This window comes from Rana temporaria, chromosome 4 (assembly GCF_905171775.1).
Source record: "Rana temporaria chromosome 4, aRanTem1.1, whole genome shotgun sequence".
Classification (NCBI taxonomy): domain Eukaryota; kingdom Metazoa; phylum Chordata; class Amphibia; order Anura; family Ranidae; genus Rana; species Rana temporaria.
Genome location: NC_053492.1, coordinates 214,200,333 through 214,216,833, shown reverse-complemented (window position 1 = coordinate 214,216,833; position 16,501 = coordinate 214,200,333). Strand labels below are relative to the sequence as shown.

The window sequence follows — 16,501 nt, the reverse complement described above, 5'->3', positions numbered from 1 at the left end:
TCTCCAGGCATTCATGGGGGGAAAAGACCCAAATACTTTTCCTCAGCTAAGGTACGGAGCTTTCCAGTAACCAAAGATTTGCAAGAGCGGGTATCTGTCTAGGGCCCAATGTCTAAAGTGCAGGAATTCACTGGGGAGGGGCACCACAAAGCCCCCAAGTTGAAGAAAGTGGACATGGGTGGGGATATGTCTTGATAAAATCCCACGTTCTCAGGGAATGCACATTAAAAGGAGAGGTGGAGTCTAACATACCCTTATAAGACTGGGTTACACATGGGGCAAATGCTAGGTTTCTAATTGTTGACTTTTTCAGGGCCATCCAGGTTGAGGCTCACATGGTGCCCCCAACTATGTATTCTAAGAATGCAATATTTAACTTTCAAAAGTGTTATGCTATACTAAACCCTTCATTTAAACTCTAAATTATTGCATCTGTTACCTTGAAAAACAAGTATAAAAGAAAAGGGGTGGTGAGGAACAATACTTGCAGGCTTAACCAGTCAGTTTTTGTGTATTCTTTATAGTTCTTGTAAAGTCGTCTCTCTATGGTAGTGGTGTTTTGGCATGACTGGGATGTGTACTTTGCATACATACATTTCAGTTGAAAGGAGTCCCTGTTTCTCATCTCAGAAAGCTGGAAGGTATGGTATCTGTAGTGCTTACTGCGGACTGCAATGGCCATGAATTTCAATAATGTCTCATCCTGCTTTGGAGGCAACCCAGTTTGCATGTGATACACTGTGAGCCTCAGCCTGGATGGAAGCCAATGTACTCCCCATACTGTACATCGGTGAGGTCGGTTGCTGGTACGGCACTGGCTAGTATCAGAGCCAGATGCACAGGTTTCATACACTGCGATCACTAGAGCAAAGGAAATAATTCTAGCACTAGCCCTCCTCTGTAACTCTAGACAATTTTAAACCGTCGCCTATGGAGATTTTTTAAGCACTGAAATTTGGCGCCATTCCACAAGTGTAAAAAAGTGACAAACATGTCACACTTGCCAGATCCTCCTCTTCGGTGCTCCTGGCGCACTTGACCGGAGTCTCAGCTCCCTGTGTCCATTCAGACACAGAGCTGCGGTTCTCTCTGCAAACAGAAGGCTTTTTATCGTAATGTATAGAATGCATTAAGATAAAAACCTTCTGACTTTACAACCCCTTTAAGGATCTGAGCAGAGTCCTTGCACAAGCAGTTAATTGACTGAGCTTGTATATAAAACATAATACTCTTGTAAAGTACAAGTTTATGAGGACGCCTCAAATTCACATGTATTAACCACTTCAATACGGGCATTTTCACCTTTTTCCTGCCCAGGCCAATTTTCAGCGCCGTAACACTTTTTCAATGACTATTGCAACACTGTACCCTAAGAGCTTTCATTTGGTGGTATTTGATCACCTCTGGAGTGTTTGTTTATAAGTTAACATTTTGAGAAACACTAACTTTTTTTTCTATAATAAATGACCCAATGTGATTTTTTTTTCTCAGTTTAGGCTGATATGTATTCTACATATTTCTGATAATAAGCGTATATTGATTGGTTTGTGCAAAAGTTATTTGAAAGATGCATACATTTTATCTACCATTTGTGGAAAATGTAGTCTATTTAATAAAACAAAATGTTTGGTCAACTTAAATTTTTTTTTTTTTTTGTATTTATTACTGCACATAGTGGACTACTTAGAGCAGGCATGTCCAAAGTCAGCCCGGGGGCCAAATGCGGCCCCCCTGTTGATTTAATATGGCCCCCCTGGGAATTTGGATATATATATTGTTTGTGGCCCCCAGGGCCACACAAGATATATACTGTATTTATTGGTGCTGCCTTGGAGGGGACAGGACGAGCACCATCAGATTACATGAAGAGAATCTCCTGTTTACTCAGCAGCGTCTCAATTGGAAGTCCCGTCTCCTGGGATGCCATTGGACGACTGTTCTGTCTATCATAGGAGGCAGGACTTTGTATTAAAGAGGCTACAGGGTAAACAAGACATTCTCCTGTTTGTAATCTGTTGGCACTCGTCCCGCCCCCTCCCTCTGCCCTCCGAGGCTGCAGATGGGCATCGTTCAGGCTGCACTGATGGCAATAGTAAGGCTGCATTTATGACACATGTGAGGCTGCATTGGTTGCAAAGGTGAGGTTGCAATGGTAAGGCTGCATTCATGGCAATTGTAAGGCTGCATTTATGGCAATGGTGAGGCTGCATTCATGGCAATGGTAAGCCTGTGCGGATTATACGCCGATAAATACGGTATATCCAAATAACACGCCCAAGCTCATCCTTAGTCCTAAGCAGCGCTCTGGGATTCGTTGGGGCCACAAATAAAATATATACAGTTTATCCAAATAACACGCCCAAGCTTATCTCTTCACCACACACAGCCACAAAGGCAAGAGAATTCTTGTTGGGCCGTGTATTAGTGCTCAGACAAACACACTTAGACAGAATTTTAATGGTTCAAAGAATGTCAGGCAAAATAGTCGGCCCTCACGCATGTTCACTTAATCAAATCTGGCCCTCTTTGAAAAAAGTTTGGACACCCCTGACTTAGAGGGCTTAGTTCGTGATAATTGCCAAGTATCGATTTTATTTTTATTTATTTTTTCAGCATTGACATGTATGTTGATGGAATCAGCGACCTATCGACACTGATGCTATCAATGCCCTTCCAAAAAGAAGAGGAAAAGCAGAAGCAAAGAGATCTTATCAAACAAAGAGCTTTGAATCGATATTTTCCAGTTTTTGAAAAAGTATGATTTTATTTTTTTAACAATGTTCTCTAATGCTAATGTGTAGAATTGAATGTCTAGCCATGATGTATTAGAAATCAAGATAAAACTGTCACCTTGTAATGTCCTGATCGCTACACATTGCCAGCACCCTCTGTGTTCAAGGTGTTCAGTCTAAACACCTTTTAAGAACTGCAACATACAAAGGGCAAAATGCCAAAAGTTCTGTATGATTTCAACTTTTTTATTTTGGGGTGGGGCACTGGCACACCGAAGACAGTTTTGTCCCCCTGCCCAAATGTAAAGTTATGGGTGTTCTCCTAGCTTATCTTGGTTCAAGCACCATCTACCTATTTGTTTGAGGGGTTTCTCTTGGTATGCTGCATTTTGCTTCCGAAGTTTGATGGTGGCATAAGCAGTATGGCATTGGGTATTTATACAAACCCAGGAGCCTGCCACAGTGGGAATGGAGTGTTGCATGACCTTTTGAGGAACCAAAAAGCTAAAGCTGGCCCCACACTAGTAGAATCAAATTTGATATTCTTCTTTGAAAGACAATTCCTTTGATTTTCTTATCACTGTCTGGGTCAGATCATTTGTTTTCAACCAGTGACAAGATATTTTGAAGGAGCAGTGTGCGTGTGTAATAAAAAAAAAAAAAAAAATTATATATTCAGGAAAGTCGGCTCATTCCAAAATCAAATGTTAAAACGCAAATGGAGTTTTATACAAATATACAGAGAATATTTGTAGGTGTATGGCCAGCTTTAGGCCACAGAGCAGTGTGCCTCAGTCCTCCCTGTGTGACTTGGAGTTGAGCAGCTGGTGCTTGCTGCTTGGACTCTGGTATGTGATGAGGCTGGGGTGCTGCTAGTAGGACATATTTGTTTAACTTTGATGTGCAATTGGCCCAGCACTGGATACAAGTTATTCATTTAGGCAGTAACATAAGCAAAGATGCTTGCTTAAACTACTGAACCGATGAGTAGCTGATAGGTGGGCATAAAGAATTTGCTAGAGCTTTACTGGACCTTGCTCCATGTGCACTAAAAAATCTGTGTGTTGGAGAAATGGTAATTTTTCCATGAAGGACACTTTACTATAACTTTAGCATTTCTGTAACTAGTCTGAACTCAAGAACCAATGCCATCTGGGTATCTCAAAAAACAAGGGTTAACTGGTATTGTGTACCTTCTAGAATGATTGGTTCTAGGTGGTGTTTTTTATTTATTTTTTACAAACACCTCTGTCCTTTTATAAATGTGAAATGACCCTTGGTGTAAGGATGCATTTTAATAGTTTACCCACCCTCTATAAAACTTTTTTTTTTTACATTGCATATAAAGCATTGGAACCTCTTTCATGCCCTATTTATACCATTGCCCTGTTACATAAACCAAAACGCATGTTTGGTTTTTATGTAATACCAACATAGTTGGTCAGGTTGAAAAAAGACACAAGTCCATCTAGTTCAACCATAAAAATTAAAAGTATTCTACAATCTCATATACCCAATTCTATACCCACAGTTGATCCAGATGTAATGTGGTGCCATTTATTTTAAATGGCCCTCAAACACATATTGCCAACTGACATGTAGTGCACCACAATGCAAGGTAACATAGTTGAAACCAAACGCACACTGTGCCCGCACTACTACATTCTAGCTACTAGAAAGCAATCAATTGGCCATGCATGTGCAATGCACACTCCATGCTAGCTATGGACAGCAGGCGCAAATCGGGCAGAGAATGGGCACAAGGCAGCTGACCCATTCTACTTCATAAATTATCAACTGGGGAATGGGGCACACTTCTGCATCTTACCCTGGGTTCTGGACAAACTTGCCCTGGTTCTGGCTACACAGGCCTAGAAAAAACTTCACAAAAGTACACAGGACACATAGAACATATCCCCAATGGTTGCTCCCCTGCCATGTCTATTGGTGATTTCCAGCTGTCAAAGTGACAGCAAGGAGTTGTTGTGTAAATACAGCAGTTATTAGCAGCTGCTGTCAAGTCTTTGGACAAAGTGTCATAGTTGTTAGTTTTGTATTTACTGCTCCATTCATCTATAGATCAATAGGATAAGCTTTGATCTGCAAATGATGTCACTTAAAGTAGAACTAAAAGCAAAACATTATTTTTTTAATTTCAGAGTAAGGAAGGAATATCACTCTTGTGTTTAAATTTTCTCCACTACTTGTTTCATAGTCAAAACAGGATGTGAGGAAATCTCTGCAAATTAAAGTATATGTAAATCATTAGCTTGTAAAACAATCCATTGCCTTTTAAAATAGAAATGAAAGGCAAAGTGTGTGTGTGTGTGAATATATATATATATATATATATATATATATACAAAAAAAAAACCCTAATGCAAAAAAAATTTCCCACTCCTTTTTTTTTTTTTTTTATGTAATCAAGTTTTCTCTGCTACATAGGAGCTGGGGGAGGAGAAACCGCATTACACTGAGCTTCCCAGTGAAAGCCTATATGGTGGGGGGGTGTGTGGAGTCTGATCATTGGAGAGTAGGTTTGAGTTCCCATCACAGCCAAAGAACAGACCACTGTGTTCTTCTGCTTAGTGTGGTCAGTTTTTTAAAAAAAATAGGAAAACAGAGGGACCGGCAGGAACACCAGGGATATCATACAAAGAGAACAGGATACTTGTTCCTACAAGCACGTAGTACTGCAGGCACTTATTGGGAATATGAAATGTTGGGTGAAATCTTGGGGTGCTCCATGTCACTGAAACTAGTGTCCCCATTGGAAAATGTTCCCTCTATTCCTGTTCTTGTGACAACCCAAAGTTTGTCATTTTTATTTCATTTTGACAATTGCAGTAAATGGCACACGCCGAATGCTGCATTTATGAGCGTCAAGTGTTTTTTTTTTTTTTTACTGCCTTTAAACTGTAACTATGCACACTGGGCAAAAAAAAATCATATACAGTGTGTGGTGTGTGTTTTTTTTTTTTTTTTTTTTTTTTTTAGGTAAAAATTACAAATGTGGTATCCTTACCTGCTCTGTGCAGAGGTTTTGCACAGAGCAGCCCCGATCCTCCTCTTCTCGGGTGCGGCACCCGAGCCGAGTCACAGCTCCCTGTGTCTGGCCCTGCCCCTTCTCTTCTCATTGGCTGACTGACTTTGTTTGCCAACAGTGGGAGCCAATGGCGCCACACTGCTGTCTCAGCCAATGGGGAGGGAAATCCCAGGCAGCCGAGACATTCCTACATCGCTGGATCTAGATGGACCTCAGTTAAGTATTAGTGGGGCTAAGGGGCGGCTGCTCACACAGAAGAATTTGTATCCAAATGTATAGAATGCATTAAGATAATAAAAACCTTTGCCCTTTAGATTGTCTTTAAAATATAAACCTGACAAATTTGTTTTGCTGACCTCTGATTATATTTACCATTTTTATTGTGTGGTTAATCTACACTTTTAGGCTTTGGCAAATAAGAAATATTTAGTTGGCGACGAGTTAAGTTTTGCAGATGTGGGTCTTGTGGAAGCCATTTTAGCAGTGGAAGAGGTACATCCTAATATCCTGCAAGACTTTTCGAATTTACAGGTAAACTAACTACATAACATTCATGGATGTTTATGCCATTTTTATTACAGTTGTTGGTAAACTTGGTCTGAATAATTTTACTGTCTGGCTGCATGACGATGTAGATTTATCATGGGTATGCACAACCTATTGCATCTCAAACACACATGCATGTGTATGTATACTGACGGTGTCAGTTTTTAGATGTGAACAGTAATAATGGCTGTGCAGTAAAATAATTGGCCCTATACTATAATTACTGCTGGTAATTTTGCAAACCATTATGAAATAAACTGGTGGAAAAGAGTTTGCATACAGTAAAACCTCATTTGCACTTTTTTTTATTATTGATTACTAATACAGTATACTACATGACTATTACAACTGGATCTCAACTCCTTATGGAAAAATACTCTATACTTCCAGTGCTCACCAAGGCATTTTTTAAATATTAACTTTGTTTAAAATGGTTGTTATTTCTTTATAGTTTATACTTTTTTTTTTTTTTACGTGATCCTAAGATACAATATAAAAACCCTTGCATTTTTATAAAGCTATGTATTACTTTCTATTTCTTTAGGCTTTCAAAGCAAGAATGATTGCAATACCAACAATTAAGAAGTTCCTGGAGCCAGGGAGTCAAAAAAAGCCTATTGCTGATGAAACATATGTAAACACTGTAAAGAAAGTTTTGTCCTTGTGATATAATTAATAAACACATTTATAAAAAATAAAATAAAAAAAGATTTGATGTGAAGAAAAACTAAAGTTTTCATTGTAGTGTATATTTTTGAATTGAACAGTTTATAGAATACTTAAACTCTTTTATGTTAAAACCTACGTATAAACTTGGAATTTAAAAACAATTTTTTATTAAATTTTTTTTTTTTTGAGAATGGCTATCATTAGATGTGTGGCAAAATTGCTGAGCCTTTAAAAAGCAATCTTCAATCAGATTCATTTTCAGAGGCGTTGATGAGGCAATATGGCCCCATTCCACCAAGTGGGATAATTTTTGCCGCATCTATGAAGCTAGGCACCCCAGCTATGCAGCTATGGCATGTGAACACTCTAGTCTGCTGCCTTTTGCAGCTTATGAGAGCACATTTGGAAAGTGGTAAAAATGTGACTTGGCCACCTGTCTTTGCTGCCTCCTAACCGCAAGCGTACATGAACCTAGAATCCTAAATTGGGGTTTGTTACACATGCATGGTTTTCCTTTTTAACTAATTTATCCCTACCTCCCTCCGTAGCTAGGGTATGCTCCTACATGTAGAAAAAAATAACAAATTCTGTGCTGGGAAAGATTTTAACACATAAAAGCAGCCTACGCAAAATTTGTGCATGAATAAAATGGTGTAGCGCTAAATCCCCCCCCCCCCCCTTCCCCAATATTAAACATTTTTGCACTTTATGAATTGAGATTTTTATATTGGAGTTGTATGCACATTAAGAACAGTATTTTCTATTATGTTGTATTAATTTGGTGCCAAATTTTTTATTTATGCTCCTATGTCTTTTTTTTCAAAGAGACAGATTTGATGAGGTGAACATGCGTGAGGGCCGACCATTTTGCCTGACATTCTTTGAACCATTAAAATTCGGTCTAAGTGTGTTCGAGCACTAATACACTGCCCAACAAGAATTCTCTTGCCTTTGTGGCAGTCCATCACAGATTTCCCCCCCCCCATCACAGAGCCTACTTCATAGACCCCACTCCATCTCGGACCCTTCCCCCATTAGACTCCCTCCATCACAGTCCTCCCTCGATATTGGACTCAGACTTTCCCTTTCATCAAGGCAGCCATCCCCCTCCCCCACACTGCCCTACCTTAATCACATAAGTTGGGAAGCACGCACGGCAGGTCCAGACAAAGGGCGAGACTTCAAGTTAAAGGCGGGTGATTGGTTGCTGGAAACGCCCCACTGTCTAGCAACCAATCACCTGCTTTGTAACTTGAAAGATCCTGCCCTTTGTCTGGACCTGCAGGGCTTTCAGGCTTCTGTGAATAAGGTGTGTGTGTGTGTGTGTGTGTGTGGAGAGGGGGAGTGATGTAGGAGACCTGCAGTGCCTCCCATGTAATGAATGATGTTGGCGACGGGCAGGATTCAGCCTGCAATGCACCATTTAGTGGTAAAAGTTATATATCTTTTGTGGCAAAAGATATATATGTCCAGACAACCAGGTGGGCTGTTCAAAACCGGAACGTGGGCTGCGATTGGCCCGCGGGCCGGATTTTGGACATGCTTGTCCTATGTAGTTAGTCCCACCCTTCTCCTTCATGCTTTAGCATCCATTTATCACATGTACTGTACTCTGCTGGAGCTAGACACACTGATTTTTATTTATTTCTTTGACCTATCTGATGTTCATCTGTTATGATCTGCACAATATTTTGGATTACAGCTTTCTGTGCTCTGCAAGCTGTGCTTTGTATAGAGTCACTGTTGGCTGTATTTAGTCTTAGTAGAATAAGAAATCTCACCAAAACTGGATCAGGTATAGTAATAACACTTTTTTTATTTACAGTCATTTTTATTAATAGTTCTCACAATGGCAATGAACAAAGAATTTAAATTGACATGAAGAAAAGCGATGTAGGGTGTGTATGGACAAAGTCCCAAACATTCATGGGGTGGAAAAGAATAACAATACATCATGGAACTGTCTTTCCAAGGGCCCTAGACCACCACCTGGGATGAGGTGTTAAAGGTCAGGAGTCGTGCACCAGGGAGTGGTTGCGAAACATACGGAGCACAATCAGTGTAGAGTTTATTGAACCCAGGAGAAAGGTGGTCCATGAAATCCCCGGGTTGCCTAATCCAATCCCAAAAAAGGAAAGGGATAAGGTGTCAAAACATGACAATGCAATGACCCAGCTTTCTGGGAGACCAGGAGAGGGCGAGAGTTCCCAGCTCCCTCCCGGTCCTGCTGCAAAGAGTAGTGAATGGAAAGTCACTTCAGATTACCATGTGTAACAGCACTGGTGAAGGGAGTGAACCACAACTGCAGTAGCAAGGATTTCAATGCTCTTCTTTATGTGAGAATTCAGTATTAGACCCCAGGCTTTGCTCCACACAAACAGGAGTTTGGGGGTTCTCTATATCCTCTCTCACATAAAGAAAGGCGTTGAGCTACTAAGCCTGGATGCATTCCAACATGCGATCAGAGCTTGGCGTTTAAAATTATAGCAACAGTTTAAAGATTCCAATGCACCTCCTATATGCAAGTGATTATCAGTAAGGAACCCCAGGCGTCACTCCACGCAAACAGGAGTTTGGGGGTTCTCTATATCATATCACTTAAACATATACTGATTCATTAGGCCACTAAGGGAGTTGGTATGAGAATAACATCAACCCTTAGCATAGAAAAAGTTAGAGTGAACATGTTTAGTAAGCTAGGGCAAAGCACGTATTAAATTGGAGAATTGTAGAGACAACTAATAGTTGCACGTGACAGGTAATTATAGCTTAGGTACTTTGAGAGTACAGGTAGTATATAGGAGTTGTAGTGACAACTAATAGCTGTATATGAAAGGCGAATGTAGCTCAGGTAATTTGAGTGTAGATGTTCCTTTAAGATATTCCTTAGCAAACAATCAAAGGTACAACAGTCTATCCCAAGTAATATGTTAATAGCCACAAGTCATAATGAATAACAGCAATTGTTTCACATGAAAAGTATGCAGCAGATCTTTCTATGGCACTACAAGTGTCACAATGGCTACTTATCCGTTTGCAGGGCTTCAGTGTAGTAAATAGGGATTCCGTAGTGTAGGGTGTTCAGCAAGGAAGGCCTCAAAGGTTGTCCCCGGCAACGACAGTCTGTAGCAGCATTGATGTAGAAGTTGCTGGCTGGTCAGAGTTCCTGCTTGGAACAATGGCACCATATGTGTAGCGTGGCCGAGCTACGGCTGACAATAGAATGGTGTGCAGACAGCACACGGCTCTGTTTAAAGGATAGGCCCAGGTGCAGTGCGTTAGCACTGATTTAAAGAAAAGCGCTGTTTATGACGTCACCGTAATGCGTTCCAGCGTGGAACGCATTACACAGAACAGGCGTGAAGAGCGCCTGTCACACCATGTCAGAACAAAATACTTTGAAATCAAATGAACAATAAAAGGAGGTGAGGAAGAGGTATCGGAAGAGTTGTCATTTGGTGAGTAATAGAAAAGTTAGCAATGGGGAAGAGAATTAGACAGTCACCGGAGGGTTAGTGGTATGATACGTGGTATGATCACAAGGGGGTATTGATGACGTTTGCCCAAGTTTCCCAAGCATGCCTAAATCTCTCGACAGTGATCACACTTTTTTGTGCTTAGACTGCGGAAGCATAACAGTCAAATCTTTTAAAGCGCCAGCAAAAAATGGTCTATAGCTATGGAATACACTGTACAATGTGATAGCTTTTTGGCTATACAGCAGCTTGGGACAGTGCAGCCATTGTCGCACAAGCCTGTACATGCCTGCAAGATAATCACAAAATCCTACAGCCTACAAGACAGCGATTATTACGGTGTTTTTCTAATGGGATTGTGTTACACAAGTCATTTTGTACATTATACATGTATACAGTAGAAGCTGCCTGCATTACTACATGCAATTGTGCATTCTGCTTATAATGCCTTCTCAAACAGTTGAGACAGAAAGCGGTCTGTGCTCACTAAACATACACAGAGCCAGTTCCCCTGATCCCACATTGTGACAGTGGGCAGGGGATCCCCCACCCACTGTCACAATTTTAAAACAGTGTGGCTGTGCGGGGGTTTGCCCACATGATCGCAGGTGCAGTGCTCTGTAGGCTCCATAGAAAAATAATAAAATAAATGCACATTTACCTGCATAAAATGTGCATTTTTTTTTTTTAAATGTGAACTTGGCCTATAACTGGTTCCCGATGATATACGGTGGCAGAATGGCTCTCCTGGTGTAATCCCGTACATATATGGCTTCGCCCAGGAGAGCCACCAGAGGCTCCAAATTACCTTGTGGTATACAGGAAAAATGGGCATCACTTGGATCAAGGTATGAGGGGAAAAAAAAGCTTCCATTCCTACTTCTGTGAGTTCATTAGGAGAATTCCAGATCCTAAGAATGATCCAAGTTTCTGCTTTGGGGAGTCCGACCTTCCACCTTCTCCAAGCTTGCTTGCTTCCAACCCTTGCAAGAATGCAAAAAGCTTTTAAAGGAATTCTGGTTTTCTTCAAACACTGTGCTTACATGGAAAACCAGGCTAAAGACTGTAAAGGTATTAATAAGTGCTTATAATAAGGCAGCGATGATCACATTCAAGATTGTGGGCCAATCCAGGTAGCTGCCACCTAAGTTGGAAGAATGGCGGCACACAGAGTCTAAAGGAAGGTTGAACAAATATTATTCAGTTAAGTTGAAGGGAAACAGATAATCGCAATCACCAACACTGGTAATGTGTTAGCAGCAGTAACTGTAGCCAAGTACTTACCGTGTCACTGATACCATACTAATATACTAACACTGGCACCACAGGTGCAGATTTTCTCAGAAATCTTAGTGGCACAATGGCAAGTTTCTAGTAGCAAGGTTGTCCCTTTGGTATGGCTTACAGTACCAGAGCAGCATCTGCATAGTGGTGGCTGTTAAGGTAGGATGGCGGTGCAAGTAGCACTTAGAAGAGCAGTGCAAGTCCTGTGTCACAGCCAGGAGGATAACAGAGCAGACAGCAGTGTCTTTAATCTGTCCCTGCTCGAAACCTTTCCCTGAGCTATTTCACTGTCCCTAGCAGGCGGGGTTCCTTTCCCTAACCTAGAAACTTTTCTACTCTAGCCAATGCAGCAGGGCACATGTATATATTACACTGCCTATACAAAGATGGTTGTCAAAGGTCACTCAGTTTTGTAGTGTCCAATCAAATCGCTGCTTCCCCGGTGACTTCTACAAAGTCTGCAGAGGAACAATGTTCTTTCCAGCCTCTGCTACATCTGTACAGTGGCGCAGTAACATGGCGCCACCAATGGGATGGAGGACAAACTGCACCTGCTTACAAGCTCTTCTTCCATTTCAAGACAGTACCACTCTGCCCAGTGCCGGCCCAAGACATTGTGCTGCCTGGTACCAAGAATTAAATGCTGCCCCCCCCAAAAGAAAAAATCACGCCCACCAAAATGCCCCCACATTCTTTATTTTATATTATAACTAAAGAGGACCTGTCATAGCTCTATACATGTATAGGAGTATAAACATGACCTGTCAGGGCTCTATACATGTATATAGATGTGTCATGGCTCTATACATGTATTTAGGAGTATAAAGAGTACCCGTCATGGCTCTATACATGTATAAAAGGACTGTGCGTGACGGGTGGCCGCAATGTCAGCTGGCCACCCGCGATCACTCCACAGTGATTAGGAACAGAGATCTCTCTCCTCCTCCAGTCCCATCCCCCAGTTAGAAACACCTCCCAGGGAACACATTTACCCCTTCCCTGACAGTGACATTTACACAGTAATCAGTGCATTTTTATAGCACAGATCCCTGTATAGATGTCAATGGTCCCAAAAATTTTGATCTGTCCACCGAAATGTCTCGCTAAAAATCGCAGATCGTTGCCATTACTAGTAAAAAAAAAAGAATAATAAAAATTCTTGAAGTGCATTATTTCTATTATTACATTGTTATATAAAATAAAAAAACTCAACTCACCATAAAGCAGAATCAGTGGGACCCCCGAACGTGTCACTTGCCAACGTCACCTGCCTTCAGATGCGGATTGTCACTTGCCACGTCGCCTGCCACACGTAGCGGATTGTCACTTGCCACAACATCACCTGCCACACGTAGGGGATTGTCACTTGTCATGACACCTGACGCATATAGCAGATTGCCACTTGCTGTGTCCCAGAGTAAAGGCAGGCAGCAGAGAGATAATGTAATCTCTCTGCTGCCCGCACAGTGGGGGTGAAACTTTCAGTGATGCAGGGTGGGCAGTCAGAGTGGTGGCAGAAGTGTGTTTGGGGGTACAGAGGTATGCAGGCTGGATGGGGCATTAGTGACATTGGGGTGCAGGGGTACAGAGGTGTGCTTGGGGGGCAGAAGTGAGTTAGGGGGTACAGAAGTATGGGTAAGTATAGTGATGGCAAAGGTATGCAAACACACTTCTGGCACCACTGTACCTCCCAGCACACCTTTGCCACCGCTGTACCCTAATGCCCTATCCAACCTGCATACCTTTGCCATCACTATACTTACCCACACTTCTGTACTCCAGAGTAAAGGCAGGCAGCAGAGAGATAATGTAATCTCTCTGCTGCCCGCACAGTGGGAGCGAAACTTTCAGAGATGCAGGGCGGGCAGTGAGAGATGATGTCATCTATCTGCACCCCTGCCCACTGATTGGCCAGATAACCTGCTTACCTGCTGCCTGTCCCGCCCGCTCCATTCACCTGTGTACAGGTGAATGGTACATAAGGTTCACCGACAAATCAGTGGGCCACATGATTTACTATATACCCAACGCTTGGGTCACCATAAACAACCTCTGGTAATGTCAGGAGTTTTCCACGGTTTCTTCTTTCAAGACATGTGTCCTGCCAAATGGTTGCAATACTTGCTTTGAATAATGCTCACTACCATGCCAAATAAAGGCTTTGCAGTAAAAGCATGCAACAGTTCTTTACACAAGACGATAACAAGGCCCTTCATTTCTGGGATGATAATATCGGCACCATAGTGTTTGGTGTAAAGACAAAAGAGTAAAGAGTGCAGAAAAAGTCTAACAGCTAGGTGGCACAGCTACCAATTTATGCATTAACCACTTGACAACTGGGCACTTAAACACCCTTAATAACCAGACCAATTTTCAGCTTTTGGTGCTCTCACATTTTGAATGACAATAACTCAGTCATACAACACTGTAACCAAATGAAATTTTTGTCCTTTTTTTCCCACAAATAGAGCTTTCTTTTGGTGTTATTTGATCACCTCTGCGGTTTTTATTTTTTTCGCTATAGATGAAAAAAGAACGAAAATTTTGTAAAAAAATGAATTTTTCTTCATTTCTATTAAATTTTTTTGCAAAAAATGAATTTTTCTTCATAAAACCTACGTATAAACTTGGAATTTAAAAACAATTTTTTATTAAATTTTTTTTTTTTTGAGAATGGCTATCATTAGATGTGTGGCAAAATTGCTGAGCCTTTAAAAAGCAATCTTCAATCAGATTCATTTTCAGAGGCGTTGATGAGGCAATATGGCCCCATTCCACCAAGTGGGATAATTTTTGCCGCATCTATGAAGCTAGGCACCCCAGCTATGCAGCTATGGCATGTGAACACTCTAGTCTGCTGCCTTTTGCAGCTTATGAGAGCACATTTGGAAAGTGGTAAAAATGTGACTTGGCCACCTGTCTTTGCTGCCTCCTAACCGCAAGCGTACATGAACCTAGAATCCTAAATTGGGGTTTGTTACACATGCATGGTTTTCCTTTTTAACTAATTTATCCCTACCTCCCTCCGTAGCTAGGGTATGCTCCTACATGTAGAAAAAAATAACAAATTCTGTGCTGGGAAAGATTTTAACACATAAAAGCAGCCTACGCAAAATTTGTGCATGAATAAAATGGTGTAGCGCTAAATCCCCCCCCCCCCCTTCCCCAATATTAAACATTTTTGCACTTTATGAATTGAGATTTTTATATTGGAGTTGTATGCACATTAAGAACAGTATTTTCTATTATGTTGTATTAATTTGGTGCCAAATTTTTTATTTATGCTCCTATGTCTTTTTTTTCAAAGAGACAGATTTGATGAGGTGAACATGCGTGAGGGCCGACCATTTTGCCTGACATTCTTTGAACCATTAAAATTCGGTCTAAGTGTGTTCGAGCACTAATACACTGCCCAACAAGAATTCTCTTGCCTTTGTGGCAGTCCATCACAGATTTCCCCCCCCCCCATCCCAGAGCCTACTTCATAGACCCCACTCCATCTCGGACCCTTCCCCCATTAGACTCCCTCCATCACAGTCCTCCCTCGATATTGGACTCAGACTTTCCCTTTCATCAAGGCAGCCATCCCCCTCCCCCACACTGCCCTACCTTAATCACATAAGTTGGGAAGCACGCACGGCAGGTCCAGACAAAGGGCGAGACTTCAAGTTAAAGGCGGGTGATTGGTTGCTGGAAACGCCCCACTGTCTAGCAACCAATCACCTGCTTTGTAACTTGAAAGATCCTGCCCTTTGTCTGGACCTGCAGGGCTTTCAGGCTTCTGTGAATAAGGTGTGTGTGTGTGTGTGTGTGTGTGGAGAGGGGGAGTGATGTAGGAGACCTGCAGTGCCTCCCATGTAATGAATGATGTTGGCGACGGGCAGGATTCAGCCTGCAATGCACCATTTAGTGGTAAAAGTTATATATCTTTTGTGGCAAAAGATATATATGTCCAGACAACCAGGTGGGCTGTTCAAAACCGGAACGTGGGCTGCGATTGGCCCGCGGGCCGGATTTTGGACATGCTTGTCCTATGTAGTTAGTCCCACCCTTCTCCTTCATGCTTTAGCATCCATTTATCACATGTACTGTACTCTGCTGGAGCTAGACACACTGATTTTTATTTATTTCTTTGACCTATCTGATGTTCATCTGTTATGATCTGCACAATATTTTGGATTACAGCTTTCTGTGCTCTGCAAGCTGTGCTTTGTATAGAGTCACTGTTGGCTGTATTTAGTCTTAGTAGAATAAGAAATCTCACCAAAACTGGATCAGGTATAGTAATAACACTTTTTTTATTTACAGTCATTTTTATTAATAGTTCTCACAATGGCAATGAACAAAGAATTTAAATTGACATGAAGAAAAGCGATGTAGGGTGTGTATGGACAAAGTCCCAAACATTCATGGGGTGGAAAAGAATAACAATACATCATGGAACTGTCTTTCCAAGGGCCCTAGACCACCACCTGGGATGAGGTGTTAAAGGTCAGGAGTCGTGCACCAGGGAGTGGTTGCGAAACATACGGAGCACAATCAGTGTAGAGTTTATTGAACCCAGGAGAAAGGTGGTCCATGAAATCCCCGGGTTGCCTAATCCAATCCCAAAAAAGGAAAGGGATAAGGTGTCAAAACATGACAATGCAATGACCCAGCTTTCTGGGAGACCAGGAGAGGGCGAGAGTTCCCAGCTCCCTCCCGGTCCTGCTGCAAAGAGTAGTGAATGGAAAGTCACTTCAGATTAC

At 41.7% G+C, this 16,501-nt stretch overlaps 1 protein-coding gene across 1 annotated transcript in view; it reads left to right on the top strand.

The window, feature by feature from the left end:
* Positions 1 to 6,991, top strand: part of LOC120935696 — a 98,900-nt gene extending 91,909 nt beyond the window's left edge. Inside the window, exons 11-13 of the mRNA XM_040347749.1 lie at positions 2,614 to 2,755; positions 6,184 to 6,309; positions 6,869 to 6,991. Coding sequence (XP_040203683.1) covers positions 2,614 to 2,755; positions 6,184 to 6,309; positions 6,869 to 6,991 — 391 coding nt within the window. The remainder of the gene's footprint in view (positions 1 to 2,613; positions 2,756 to 6,183; positions 6,310 to 6,868) is intronic.
* The last annotated feature ends 9,510 nt before the right edge of the window (positions 6,992 to 16,501 follow it).